The sequence below is a fragment of the Simochromis diagramma genome, unplaced genomic scaffold (genome assembly GCF_900408965.1).
Source record: "Simochromis diagramma unplaced genomic scaffold, fSimDia1.1 OVJJ01000501.1, whole genome shotgun sequence".
Taxonomy (NCBI): Eukaryota; Metazoa; Chordata; class Actinopteri; order Cichliformes; family Cichlidae; genus Simochromis; species Simochromis diagramma.
In genome coordinates this window covers 5259063-5273772 of record NW_024387320.1, presented here as the reverse complement: position 1 = coordinate 5273772, position 14710 = coordinate 5259063, and the positions used below count along the sequence as shown (strand labels likewise).

Sequence of the window (14710 nt, the reverse complement as noted above, 5' to 3'; positions counted from 1 at the left end):
GCTGATGGAAAAGCGAAACAATTAGAACTTCTTGAAAGTAGCAATCTTTTCCCCGTGTGCCTAAAGTCCATTTAATCCAGTGGGTTTGTGAGCAGTACCTAATGAACTGGCCTGCAGAGGGATATTCATAGGAAATCAATGGTCTCTGCTTTCCTTTGCTTGTGATGATAATGACCAAAGAGCTAACGGCAGTTGGGGAGCCCTAACACTGAGTAATGAGATAACTGAGGGGTGTTGAGGAGTTCGTGTCGCACTCCTTTGACTGAAGTCAAATTTCAATCGCTTTCGTTCCCACAAAAGAATTGTTTCTAACAGCTAGTGCTTGAAGATCAAAAAAAAAAAAAATCAAAAAGATTAAAGATAAGAACAAAGACTGAGTTGAAACTGAAAAGAATTTGTTGGTGGTGATAAACCAATGCCTATCCAGTATCACTAAATTTGCTCTGCTGGCAGCAGGCTCAGGCAACCAGCAGTGCACTGTCCATCAGCGGTATGAGGCACTGTGTGTGGGAGATGGAGAGAGGAGGGAGGGGGTTAGAAGGAAACAGGGTAGATTAAGATCACCTTTCCATTTGCTGCTCTCTGAAATGAAATGGCCATCCCAGGTGTGTGGGGGAGTTGGATGGAGAGAGGAGGGCAGTGGAGTGTTGAGGCATCTCATTTCTCCCTCCTACAAGCCCTCCTGTCCCCACCACAATCCCTCGGTAAAAAAAAAAGCAGGTAAAGGGAGCAGGTGAAGATTGATGTCAGTTCTAGCAGAAGAAATACTCCAAGTATACCTATTTGTGAGTTTTCTGCTGTCTTTGTTTTATTGTTTGAATTTATTTGCGTGCCTGTTAATGCGTTTAAGTGAATGAAGTGAAACTCCGACTGCACATCAACATCCGTGACCTGAGGTTCACCATCTCCCAGTTCCCTGTTGACGGCTATTGACTGTGTACTCACTGAGGCAACAGCAAGAAGCTTGCGGGCTGCCTTAAAAAAAAGTGTTAAAAATTAGAATAGACAAACTTCTCTAGAAAACATCAGACATTGTGAGACCAAATGTTGACCTCATGCGCTCGTTTATTATACATGCACATTTCCTCACTGCATACAGAATCAAAAAAAATCAAAAGGAAAGCATATCAAATTAAAAACCACTGTGCCAGAAACAGCTCTGTGGCTTACTCTTGTCTTTTAGCTTTACACCTGTGCTACTAGCACGCTGCCAACACTGTGAATCAAATAATTTTATTTATGAACTGTTCAGTGTTAATTAATGGAGTTTAACAAGGAAGTACTTGACTGGCTAAAAAAAATTATATTAAAAAAAAAAGATGTATGTCGGTTGGTGGTGAACAACACTGTGACTTTGTGCAAGTGCTTGATACTGTCTCTGGGTGTTCACTCTCAGAGCACGGAAAAACATTTCTAATTTTTTTGTTGTTCAAGTAAAAGTTGGGGCTTAAACAAGCTAATGAAACCAGATTTAGTATCTGGCTGTGTGCACCATCTTTGCTTCCCTTCTCATCTTTTTCCTCTCATGTGGACATACTAGCACACACACACACACACACACAAATGCCACACACCCTTTAACACACTGCAACAGACGGGCCCCGCCAATGCTTTGTTCCCATGTCGAACGCCCAGAGCAACTGGGTGCATCTGTGTCACAGAGGCTGGACCTGCTGCCACGGGCTGGGATGGAAGAGGGATGGAAAAGGGTGAGAGGAAGGGAAGGGGTAATGAATAATTGGGGGGAGGGGATGGGGGGGTTACATGAGGATGGATTCAGGAAGGTGATAGCTAAGGAAGAGATGGCGGGGGGGGGGGGTTGAAGAGCGCAGAGTTACTGGCAAAAGCAGTGGTTAGGAAAGCAATCACGGGGAGTTGAAGGGGTTGGAGGGGGTTGTTTAGCGGGGAGAAGGAAGGGAGGGAATCAGAGAAGGGAGAGAGGGGATATGGACATGAGCCAAGGCCCGGTCGAGCGCAAAGCACACGGTGCAAGAATGCCAACAGACCCCCCCTCCCATCCAGTCCTCTACCAAAGGGAGGAGAGAAAGAAAAAAGGGAGAGCAAGAAAGCAAAGCAAGAAATGCATTTAAAAATGTAAACAAATGCTTAACTAGCGCTATGGATAAAAGGGACAGAGCTGTAGTTGATGCGAAATAAGCATTTCCTGTGTTTTGCCCAGGCTGTCTGTTGCTGGTCTCTTCGCTGCAGCTCACTTCCCTGTTCTGTGCTCCTGGACACCCCAATGTGACACATTGGCCTGATAACCAACCTACGACTGTTAGCTCACTTGCACACTGCAGCACTTCCTCTCTTTCAAGTCAGCCAGTGCACAGAGGTTTTTGAAAACTAGTAAAGAAATACTGTAGCAATTTCTCAATAAAGAAGGTGAAATGAGGGGAAAAAACTTGCTAGACAAAGAGCTTTGGATGAGTGATACTTTTGCAGACACTGGGACATAAACGCTACTGATTTTTTTTTGCTAGCAGAGTAGACGGATCAGCCGAATCACAGCTGATTTTCAATCTCAGCCTGCTTCATGTTAAGCTGCATCTGTGCATGACCTCATCTTGTTGAACTAATTCTGGTCTTGAGAGCTATGTGCATAGTTCCTTGCTGAGTTAGTACTCGAAGAGTAACTGCGCCCAGGAAAATTATGGCATTTTATGCGGTCAAGGGCCCAACATTTGAATCTTAAACCCAACCCGGTCAGTGGTGCCCTACAAAGCTAAACACCACATAAATAATGCAATTCAAACAGGACCACTTTAGTCAGAGAACTTCTTATTTCCATTTGCAGATGACTAAGTTATACTTGGCAGCTTGGCTCTGCTCTCAGGCCTCCCCAGCAAAAGCCTTGAAGAGCACACCTCAATCCCATGTTCTTCCACATGCATAGATGGAAAACCCAAGCACTCTCAAAGGAAGAACAGCAGCACAGGCGTCAGTGACACCAGATATGATGCTGAGAAGTCAGATAAATCCATAGAGCTATTTGGGGAATGTATATAAAGAAAATCTTAGCTGTGTTAACTCATATTCATATCTGACAACAAACTGCATGGCTGGTAAAACATACAACTGACATGTCTACTTGGAACCTGGGTTTTCTCCAGGATGTCAAATGATAATTTTTGTGGGAATTAAGTGGAGTTTAAGGGATTCAGACACACAGCATCAGCTTATCCTCTATATTGCCTTCTGTGCCTGCTGGCGACTGTAAAAGACCGCAAAAAAAAGCGTGCTTTCTAGCAATGACATAGTGACGCCTGATGCATTGATTTTTGCTGGGAGTGGGGGGCAGTCAACTCGTTCCTGCTTGCTACAATATAGCTGTTGATGACCAAAATGACCCTGAAGCCACCGGAAAATGTTCCCGTGCTCCTGATTGGTAGTCTGCCGCTGTTTGTCACAGTGCGCAGCGGTCAAAGTTCAAATTAGTTGAACTCTCAGCGCGCTGCGGGTGAGCCACATCGTTGCTTTGGCCAGCATGCCAACAAGCCATCGGCGCAGTAACAAACCAGTGGTGCGCAGCGCAAACCATTTTAAAGAATGGATTTCGCAGCGTCAATGTTCCATCATGTTTGAAAAACCGATTATGTTGATAGATATGAAAAAAACTCCCTTCAGAGCCACAGAAGGGACATAAAGATTACAAACAAATAAGGCAAATAACTGTTTTCAATACGATGAGTTGATGTTTGAAATTAGCAGAGTTCCCCTTTAAGGTCTCTCATGAAAATGAGATTAAGGTACTTCCTATCTAAATAAAATCCCTTCACCAGACAGGAAAAGAGAAACACCGTCAGTGTTGATAGTGTTTGTTGATTGTCCAAGGTATGTATGTGTGTTTAGGGTTCACGCCTGGATGTACTGTTTTGGACATGTTTTTTTTTTTTTTTTAAATCATTCCTGGCACTCTGTGAATGGTCTCAGAATTTCCATTTCAGAAGACGTATTTTCCTTGGCCGGAGCAGCTAGTGAAGTCTTTTGGATGCTTCTGGGACATTTTTGAACGGGGCTCAAGAGAGCAGAGAGCTACTACCTCCTTGCTCATAAAAGCGTGGACTTCTCCGACTGCAGACAAGCACAATGGCAATAAACTACAGCTTATACACCCTACCCTTTTTAAAAAAGAGAGAGAGAGGGGAGGGGAAAGTTCCCTTTAGGGTTAAAACCCCCTCAAAGATGCACTCAACTGATGCCTTTTACCTCAAAACACCCCGCCCATTTCCTCTTCGAATAAATCAGTTCCACAGAGGAAAAACACAGCTTGCTTTATGTACACAGTTATTAATAGACAGAACACACTCATCATGTGTTGGATGATTTATTTCTGGCACATATTGTGAAACTTGGGGAACTTATCAGCTCCTTATCAATTTAAAGGAAAAACTCAGAGACAGGATGAATACATAATGATTTTAGAAATAAAAGGTAAATGGGCACATTAAGGTTGTCAGCAGCAACAAAACAGAGCGATTACAGAGGTGTCACCTAATGGCTAATCCTTGTATGATTATTCTTGAAATTAAGAGTAAAAACGATATCACTGAGATGCTGCCTATCAAAAAAAATGATGTGTATTAAAAAAAAATTTCATAAAACCGAATACCAAATAAAGCCATGTGACAAATTGGGTCCAGGGTGCACCCTGCCTCTCGCCCTATGGCACCTTGGATAGGGTCCAGCCCCCACAAAACACTGAATTGGATTTTGGATGGTTGGATGGACGGATGTGTGGAAAATCAAATACAGAGTAGCCTGAGACAGCTCCAGAGATAGACACCCAAAGCATGTGAACAGGTTGAATGCGCCTAGCAAAGGATGAGTATTGATTTCATTGATCCAAGTGTCATAATGGTTGCACCCAGCTTCAAGAAAAGCTCCAATTTGAAATTCCCCATAAAAGTCGTCGTGTTCCAAATTAAATTAAAAAGAAAAACCTGCACTCTGGCGACTTTGTGCGGTGTAAAGTTAAAGAAGCAACAGCAGTACCCGTGATATAAATCATTTGAAGACTTCAAATTAAATTATTAGAAATCAGTGTAATGACGTCTGAAATGATGGAAACACTGCCGTGTGTGAGAGAGAGCCACAGAGCAGTGAACTCATAGTGTTCCTCCCTGAGCCAGGCAGCTCAGCACCTGAGAGGAAACCGGCTCCATTTATAGAGTGGATGCCCATGTAAATACACAAACAACACACAGACACAGAGTCACACACTAGTAAGGCCCACGGAAGTTCCCATATTCTGGTGAATTGCCCTTGGGTCCTTGCTATTTCTGCCAGGGGCAGGGGGATCCTGTGTCAGTAATCCTGTCATGATGAGGGGGATGAGGTCGCCGGATGCAGCTCAAGTACGCTGCCTTCACCAGCACACACGCACACAGGCAGAATAATTTGTAACGACCACGACATACAGCAAGTCAGTTATGAGTGTGGTTACAATAACAAATCTGCGGTTCACAATAAAATTTCCTCAAGGTAATGAGAAGATGTCGCAGACCGGCACTGACACATGCTTTATTTAATCAAGTGAAACTTATCAAATTAAACCAAAGAGTCGACAGACCAAAGCAAGTTGCACAAGTAATAACACTTTAGCCAGATATTTCCCTAGTGCCACTTGTTTAATGAGTCAAATGGTCAAAATATGGTTACAACAGGGCAAAAGGGAAATCTTTTATCTTTTTTTTTTTCAGTGACTTTTTTCATTGTGAAAGATCCCCACCTCCACCATTACCACCTCCGTCCCTTCTAGGTCTTGTGAAACTGTGGGAAATGAAGAAGCTGTTTATTCTGAGAGGAAACACTCAAAACGAAAAGAAGAGTCGGTCGCTGTCTGGTTTGTCTGTGTCTCTGTCTGTGTCTCAAATGCACTTCTTATAAATCTGACTTCCTGAGCCCCTTTTCTGATCTACAATCTGGCTCGCAGACACTCACAAACCTCGTGACCTCTGCCTGCACCCACCGTGAACCATATTTATCTTAGATTCAGAGGCAGACACGCATGCACATAAACTCTGCAGCTCTGCCCATGAAAGAAGAATATGGATGCCCATTCAACACAAACAGCCACCCACACACACCTACAGTGTATGCACACACAAGCCGTGCACAAATACACACACACTCCTCCACATTGCTCCAGAGAGAGGTAAACAGAAGAGTCTGACATCCTCTTGCATCATGTGCCTCAAATGCAGCAGAGAAACAGCTAAACAAGCTGTGACCGTGACAGCGCTAAAGTGAGGTGGCATTACTCAAGCAAGCTCCGACTCCCAAGTCAAAGCAATTTGTGACACCATTCTAGACTATTTATGTCCAATTGAAGGTCATTTTGATGAAATCGTGAGAAAGAATAAGTTAAATGTTCAGTATGAAAGCTGGATCGAGTTCGGTGCTAAGGAAACCACAAATAGACACCACAAAACAGCTCCTGAAGAGATAGTTTACTATGAGGTCTTCTTGCTTCAGCATAATCCGCTGACCTCTCAGAAACACCGTACACATGCATACACACTCACTCACCTCAGTAAATGCAGCACGGTCAGTGGCTGTGCATCTAAAATAGCCTCTGACACAAAAACCTCACTTGTACCAAAGGAGGGGGAGGTGGAGCCAAGCAAACCAGGGTAAACGTGTGGAGCACTTGGCTTAGCCTTTCAGGAAGATACTCTAATATTCTGTGTATGTTTATACCACCATACGGCTAAACTGTACACGAGAGTGAGATACTGTGAGGCTGGTTGACTGCAGTGGATCAATATAAGATGCACTCGGTGCCTCTGTACCAGTCTCTTATTTACTTTCAGTTCACAGGTCCTTGGTTGAGGTGACCACACTGCGGTACTTACTAATCATCTCGAAAAGACCGAACAGCATCGCGGGCACATTTCTGTACAGCATTCACCATGAATAAAAAATGAAAAACCGGTGAATATATTTTTATTGATACTTTACAGTGGGAGGCCGCCATAGAAGGGAAATATAAAGCGTTCTCACAGTGTTGTAAAGGTGTTAAGCAAGTGAACCTTGTGGTATTTTGCCATTTCTCAGCGCTCGTGAAGAAGTTATAGCTGCTTTCAACATGTTGAAAATGAGTGTAAGGGTGAAACCCTGCTCTAATTTCCCACACTGAACTAATGGATTAGTTCAGTACCCTCACAAAAAAGCAACAAAAAAAATCCTTTCCATCAACTCTACCACCACTAACCACCCACATGTTTACCACCCCCACCCACTCTCACCTGCCCGAAGGGATGCCAGCACACTCGACCCTAATGGCGAATTCTTTGTGTAGGCTACTGTCTCTTATCTCCTAGGCTCTGGTAGCGTATGTGTGTGTAGTTGTGTTCCAACATGTATGTCTGAATGTGATTCCCCTTCCCCCAACATATGCACTGTGTACATACTGCTCACAATGGCCTGTCTTCCGAATGCATCACAGTACACGTGCACTCTCAAAAAGATCGACCTAGATGTTGTACAATAACTGTACAATGCAAGCATGCCAAGGCACCAATACAGTGACTCATCTACTACTGTATCTACTGTAAACAACTCATGTAGAAATAATATCATCTCAAACAGTGAAACACACACTCTTTTTTTTTTTTTCACTTGTCTTCCTTTGCCCTTTTTTCTCACTCGCCATCTCTTACATCCAAACAGCGGCCTGCATGCAGGCATATATGCGAGCGCACGGGCAATTTTCTCGTGGCTTTTTTTTAATAGCCTTTGCAGAGTCCTCCTGATGCAGCTTCACAAAGTGTCGCGACTATCTAACCCTACTTTGTGCTGACACAACCAAATCCACCCCAACGCACAGCACATGGAAATTGACAATAACGGACCAAGCAAAACATTCCAACACACTGACACTTATTACATCAAATGCGCGCAGCTATTTTCGCTCACCGAGTTTTTCCCCTTGGTTTGACCCATTCCAGCTCTCCAATAACACTCAATAAAAGCCAGCAGCTGTGTTTACCTCTATTACTCATCTACTCACGCCTTCACTTCGATTACTGCTCCTCTCTTTTTAAGCCGACGCTGTGCCATGTTGATACCTGGCTGAAGCAGCTAATTGAGTAGAGCTATGGCCTGTAGTAGGAGCCTAAATTCAGCTGTGTAGAAATGCCACAGCCCTCCAAATGGATTCCACATGCTGTTTACATAATTTCCTTTCCTAACAGTTGACCTACAGTACAACTGGAAACAAAGTTCACAGTGATCCACGCAGCATCCTTACACAGGTCTGTAGAAACCATCTGCATGGAGGATAGAGAGAAGCAACTCCCAAAAGATTCTGTGAAGGGGAAAGTCTCAGAAATGATCCAAAACAGACTGAAAATGCTGACTTTGAATACTCTCCCATCCTTCTTTCTTGGCTTCCTTCCTTTTCTTCTCTCCTCCTTTAACCAGCCATATTTGGCTAAAATCAATCGCACGCTAGTTTGAAAGAGGAAACGTCATCGCCTATAGACGGGCCTTCCACTGACATACCTTTCTATCCTAGCCATGGAAACATGTCGAGCGACCTCAAATCAGAGTCTGGGGGCAAGCTCTGCAACATGAGTCACTTCCAGTAAGCAGTGAGTGTGCTGCTCTAGCGATTGTGTCATTACTCAAAAGGAAAAAAGAAAAAAAAAACTTGGATCAATACACCGGTCAGACATCATTTGAAAAAATCTGCCTGTCTTAATACGTTTTTTGCTCTATCAAAATAAAAACTTGGTTCCCCACGATAGCTTTAACAATAGGAGACTCCTTATAAGTATACAACCAGGGATGAGGTTAACAATGCTTAAAATGATCTTGGACAAGCTGGAATCTTTCATGTTAGATTGTAGAGCCTTCTGATTTTTTTTCTTCACTAGTTATACTATCAACCTCAGAGTCCCTGGCTGTTGCACAATACTTTCCGTGCTTTCTCTCTCCCTCTCTCTCTCTCACCCCTCTCTTTCTGCTCACTAAACACACATGCTCTTGCACTCTGTGTACACCCTTAACTTAATTTGGTAAACAAACGGGGGCTGGACACTCGGGTCGAAGGTTGAATCCACAAGAGAATGTGCAAAGGGAAAGAACATTTTGTCATTTCTAGGATTATGAAATACCAGTATAGGGACTTCAGCTCACTAACATCACCTACAAATATTTCTTTTTGTTTTTTAATGTCGCTCACAGTAAGTTCACGACAGCCACCGCTGGATGAACGACGAAGCGACACAACGATTCCTTTCTCTTTCCTTTAATTGAATCAGCTTTTGCGTTTTCTTTTTTGGCTCACATGATAGTTTGATGTAAGAAGGTGCCAACATATCCTGGATTGAGAGCTCGAGAGATGAGAAGCAATTTTCGGAAACTGGATCTGTATGTTATATATTGGGTCCATACTCTAACCTCTCTAATTTTCCTCTCACCCTGGCCTTGGATTACAGTAGAGACCCACATTAATCCAGCCATATAGTGCGCTGCAGTCTATCTGCAATCAGTGCTGATACACTCCATAACACCCACTTGGATCAATGAGCAGTCAGTCAATATGGCAGCAGTTAACCCAGTTTATTAGCCCTAATGCAGGAAATTTCATCTTCTTAAATACAAATTTGAGCCTATGTGTTGTTAGCATGAACAAACCAGAGCAAAGCACATCTTCCTGAAAGATTTGATCTGTCAACAAGCAGCCAATTTGTGCGTCCTGATACGTGGCTGACAGAGGTTGCCTTTAAAGGGGGGAATCCTGCGGAGCAATTAAATATCCTGGGCAGAGCGGTGTTGATGGACAGATAGAGTCTATCCGTTGGTGATTGGCTTTTTAATTGAGTCCCCCCCACCTGTACTGATCCTTATCGTAAGCCTTTGGACCATGTCTTGGGGTGGGGGTTGAGCTACTGAAGGAATCAGATTGGCAGCACCAGCTTTATACAGTTGTGGAGGAAAACAGCAAGACGTGTGAGACATCAAATCGTTCATGTCAATGTTGGCATAGTCGGTGTGCTCTCAAGATTTGCATTCTATTTGTGACAGCAGCGGTGGGTTTCAGGGGTTGGGTGCACTCAAAAGCAGGCACAGGTATGCTAAAGAATACCATTTATAAATGCAAATATTTAACCTGACATGTTGAGCATTTTAATCAGCTGCCTCTCCAGTGTTTCTTTCACCTACCACAGTTGGATGGGCTCCAACTGTAGTAGTGACACATGCAGCAGTCTCCAAATACTGCAGGTCTCAGTAAAAGTGGCTCTCCAACTTACAGTGGATCTCCAGATCTCCCCACACCAATATGGGCAGCTGCCATCCAAGATGATGCCCGGGATGAGAGCAAAGCAGCTGAATAATTTTGCCAGCACAGCAGTAAACCAGCAAAGCATGACACAGGAAGGATGGGGCTAGGTGGTTAGTAACAACTGAACCTTTAAAATAAGAGCGAGATGATTGTCCACTTGCACAATAATGATGTATATCGTCCTTTCAGACAGACGATAAGTATCACAAAAATGCTAAAATGAGTCATGAGACATTAAAATATCTGTACAGCCTGCCGATGTCTATGTAAAGTCTATTTGTGGGAAAACCTGATGCTTCAAGCAAAAAACTAGAAAATAAAAAAATAAGGAAACACCCCAAAACAAAATAAGTAAATTTTCAGAGCATTCTGCAAGTTGCAAGAGTTATGCTTGCTGTCCTTCAGAAGCAAATGTCAAAGATGAAAAAAAGTATATACAGCGATGGGTGGATGGATGATTAAAGTAAATTTGAACACCGAAGACAAGTGTCAGTTCCCAGTTTTTTAACGGACAGCCACTGCCATCATTGTTCTTGAACTCTTAGTTATTACTATAAACAGGGCATTGAAGAGACACCAATATATCCACTGTAATCATTTTTCCAGCTAGTTTCATGGAGAACCAGGGGGTCTCCAGATCATAGACTGGACAGAATTACAGTCCTTGCTTTTTGCCTGCTGGGGTCTCCAGTCCATCAAAGGTCTAACAAAAAGACCCGAACAGCCTTTCACACTCACGCTCACCTGTACAACCGACTTTGAAATCAACACTTATATCAAGCATCTTTTTGGACTGTGGGAAGATACAGAGCATCTGGAGAAAACCCATGAAGTCACAGACAGAATACGCAAGATCGAGACAGAAAGGACACCGACAGGTTCAAGCCCAAACTTTCTTGCTGTGACGCAAAAGTGCTAAACAGTCATTTTGAACCCAAACCATGACCTTTTACTAACCCACTCATTTTTTCTAGCTAAACATACATCCTCACAGTAAGCCACAAACAGCAACATCCTTTCGATACTGCTGTCAAACCAGCTAGTGCAGGTTGCATGTTGCTTTAGTGGACGTGGGTAAACATTAAAAATATATACACTAACTGGTCAACATTTCTTTTTCTTCTTTTTTTTTTTGTTACTGCTATCTGAATGTCTGGATTAAGTCACAAGGAACACTGACCTGTTTATCATGTAAAGTGACCTTTACATGATAAACATTCAGACAGGTCATTTAACTCTTCTGTTATCATCCAAATGTACTACAGTTCATTTGAACTGTTCTCAGTTCACCGCATTATTATATGCTACACTGAAGTGAGTAGTGTTGTCAGTGAAGTTAATACTTTTGCAGTCAATGAAGTCATTTTTACAGAAATACAGGCTCTGACTGTGTTTCAGCAAGAAGATGATCTTGATTAAGACAATATATCACATGCACTGTGTGCAGGCTTCCCTTACATGCAGGCAGCAGTAGCATGATCAAATACAGAATGTACAAAGGCTTCTAGCATCAACAGCAAAGTGGGCATGTGATGGAGACTTCGGGACCTGGACTGCAAAGTCTCTGTTTTCCTCAGTCCACACTAAAACACAGTGCTTGAATTTTCTACACTGCTTCATAATCCAGGCGTACTGTGAACGCTGGGTAAAGACACAGCAAAAGTTATGCATTTTAAAATGTTAACCAGTTATTGTGGCCATTGCCTCAGGGATGATCCAGCTTAAAGACTTTCTGTTGAAGACCTGTTCATACATACACTGAACCCCCTAATTATAGCTACATTATCTAGCGCTTACAATGGCACTCTGACCACAGATGTGGTTCAGTGCTACAGTAATTAACCTTAAAGAGTTTATTTTCAAATTTCTTTCCAGATCATAAATACTGTTATCACAAATAAGCCTTCAGATCCGTGACATTGCAGACTTACGTGATTTGGATGATCAAGACGTGCAGATGTTTGTGTGCTGTAATGAGACACTTTCAGGCATCTAATGTGATTCTTTGCCGTTTACACACAGTGTCGAAAGTCTGCTCTACATGTGTGATATCAGCCTGCTTATTCGTGCACAGGCAGAAGGCCTTATTGTACATGGATTTAAGCGATACTTTAAATGGGCACTAATCTCCCTCGCTCAACACCAAGGAGCTGCAGAGCTGCAGGGGGTCTCATCCTCACACATCCACACACACATATATATGCCCACACCTTCCCTTCCTCTTTCTTTCAGATATATATATATATATATATATATATATATATATATATATATATATATATATATATATATATATATAGATGGACAGAGAGAGAGACCCCACTTATAAACACATACAAATACCCTAGGGCTGACGCATAGTTAAAGGCAAGGTAGGGCCTCTCCACATCGCTAGGGTAAAGTCACACAGGTCAGTGCTTAGTTTCCACATCAAACCCAGGAGCAGAGGCCAGAGTCTCTACCACCCCCATCCCCACCACCACCTTTCTCTCTCCTTCCCTCCCACTCTCTCCACACACATACTCCCCCCTCCTCCTCCTCGTCCTCCCCCCTCTCTGGATGTACAAATGCCTTTGCTGTCAGCTCTGCCCTGGTCCCCTGTAATTGAAAATAACAGCCAAGGGCCAGCCCCCGGCCACTCTCTCCAGCCTGGTGGCTCTCTGCCCCTGTGACAGCCACCCATCAATACCAATGACTATTACCCTGGAAGTGAGAGCGCTGGCGATGACATCCAAGACACCACCCCTGCAACACTCCCACACACACACACACACACACTCATATATACACACACCCGAGTGTCCTTCCTCCGCTATCCAACCCTCCTAATGTTTAACCCATTCCTAACAGCCTCGTTCCTCTGTTTCTAAGCTGCTACAGTAGACAAACAAGCCCGTCTCTCTCTTTCACACACAGACACACACACACACCATAACGCTGCACACAAATGCACACCCACACGCACACAACTCTCTTAAGACATGCACGAAACTCTGACAAGCAGCAAACTTTTTTTTCCACTGAGAAGTGCCGAGAGTTTTTGCAGCGCAGTCACACTCACATCCCCCACTAAGACATTCAGTCAGTGTTATTCTACAACACTCCTTCACTGATAAGCAGATATGTTTGAAGTTGCATTGGACTTGTGAGAGATAAGAGACTTGAAACACAGGAGGTGCCTGCGCTGCAAAAGTGTGGATGCTGCCCATGTCCCCGGTTGTCCCGAGTATATAAAAATCAGCTCTCTTTTTTTTTTGGCCTCTTTTATGACAGCTTATTAATTGACACTGACAATAAAGAGTTGTCCAGTCAGCTACATGCGGGATCTCTTGTCTCCCCCCCCCCCACTACCTTCTCTACTGTCAAACACCAAACACAATACTATAGGTGATCTGAGTTGTCATTTGCTTTGACAGAGCAATGACAGCTGGACGAAACGCATTGAACACAAGCACAAAGCCCAGCAACGTAACAAATGAAGCACATAGCAGCAGCCAGCAGAGGAACAGGACAAGAAAATTGCACAGACCTTGTCAGAAGCTGCAGAGCCGTGGAGACTAGGAGACTGTTTTCCTTTCTACAGTCCTCTCTGTCTCGTCTCCTCCTCTCCTCTTCTCTCCTCTCACTCTGCGCGTATGTACGTGTGTATGTGTGTGAGTGAGTGTGTGTGCGATAATGTGTGTGAGTGTGAGTGAGTGTATGTGAGTGAGCAGCTCCCTCCCCTTCTGCCTCTCAGCTGCTCGGCTCAGGCAGTTCTCAGGAAATGAATGAGAGCGCACAGAGAACTGTTGTACTTGCAAATGACTTACCCCGAGTCACATGATCCGCTAAATGTAGGGTGGGCCGGTGGGTGGAGGCTTCATAAGCAAAAGGGAAGACAATATACTCTAAGCTTTAACAGCATGCATCGAATTACATGGGGCCCCTCAGGGGAGGTTTCCGACGCGTCCGCTCTAAACCAGTCCAAACTCCCTCCAGTGCACACCTCCCGGAGCGCAGCGGAGAGTCCTGGGCTGGGGTGAGCACCGGAGCACCTCCCCGTTTAAAGGGGACGGAAACGAAGGGGGTAACAGTGCATTAGTTCAACTTGTTTTATTCGCAATGCATCAGTTTGGGTTGTGATAATTAAAAGGACAAAGTTTTTACACGCGCGTCTAGTAATTACACCCACGGATACAGTAATTATAAATACAAGTGAACCGATGTGGTCAGTGAACCGATTTGTGAATAGAAAAACGAACTAGTGAACATTTAGTTTAATTTTAAATCTCATCCAAGAGCAAGGAAAAACAGCAAAATCACATGAGAATATTTCGTTCTTTTCTGATTCAGTGACGATCAGTGTCTCAAGGGAATAACTGGCAGATTAATTCATGAACGGGAACATTTATTGATGCAAAAATGACTTAAATCCTT

At 43.5% G+C, this 14710-nt stretch overlaps 1 protein-coding gene across 4 annotated transcripts in view; it reads right to left on the bottom strand.

Annotated features, from left to right (window-relative positions):
- klf12b (Kruppel-like factor 12b) overlaps positions 1-14219 on the bottom strand; it is a 39066-nt gene extending 24847 nt beyond the window's left edge. For 2 of the 4 annotated variants that reach the window (XM_040005810.1, XM_040005812.1), the window contains exon 1: positions 13824-14090. Coding sequence is in view for 1 of the 4 variants with exons in the window: in XM_040005809.1 (XP_039861743.1) it covers positions 1575-1650 (76 nt within the window). In the remaining 3 variants the exon portion in view is untranslated. The other 2 variants (XM_040005811.1, XM_040005809.1) reach the window with 2 other exon arrangements.
- Positions 14220-14710: the final 491 nt, after the last annotated feature.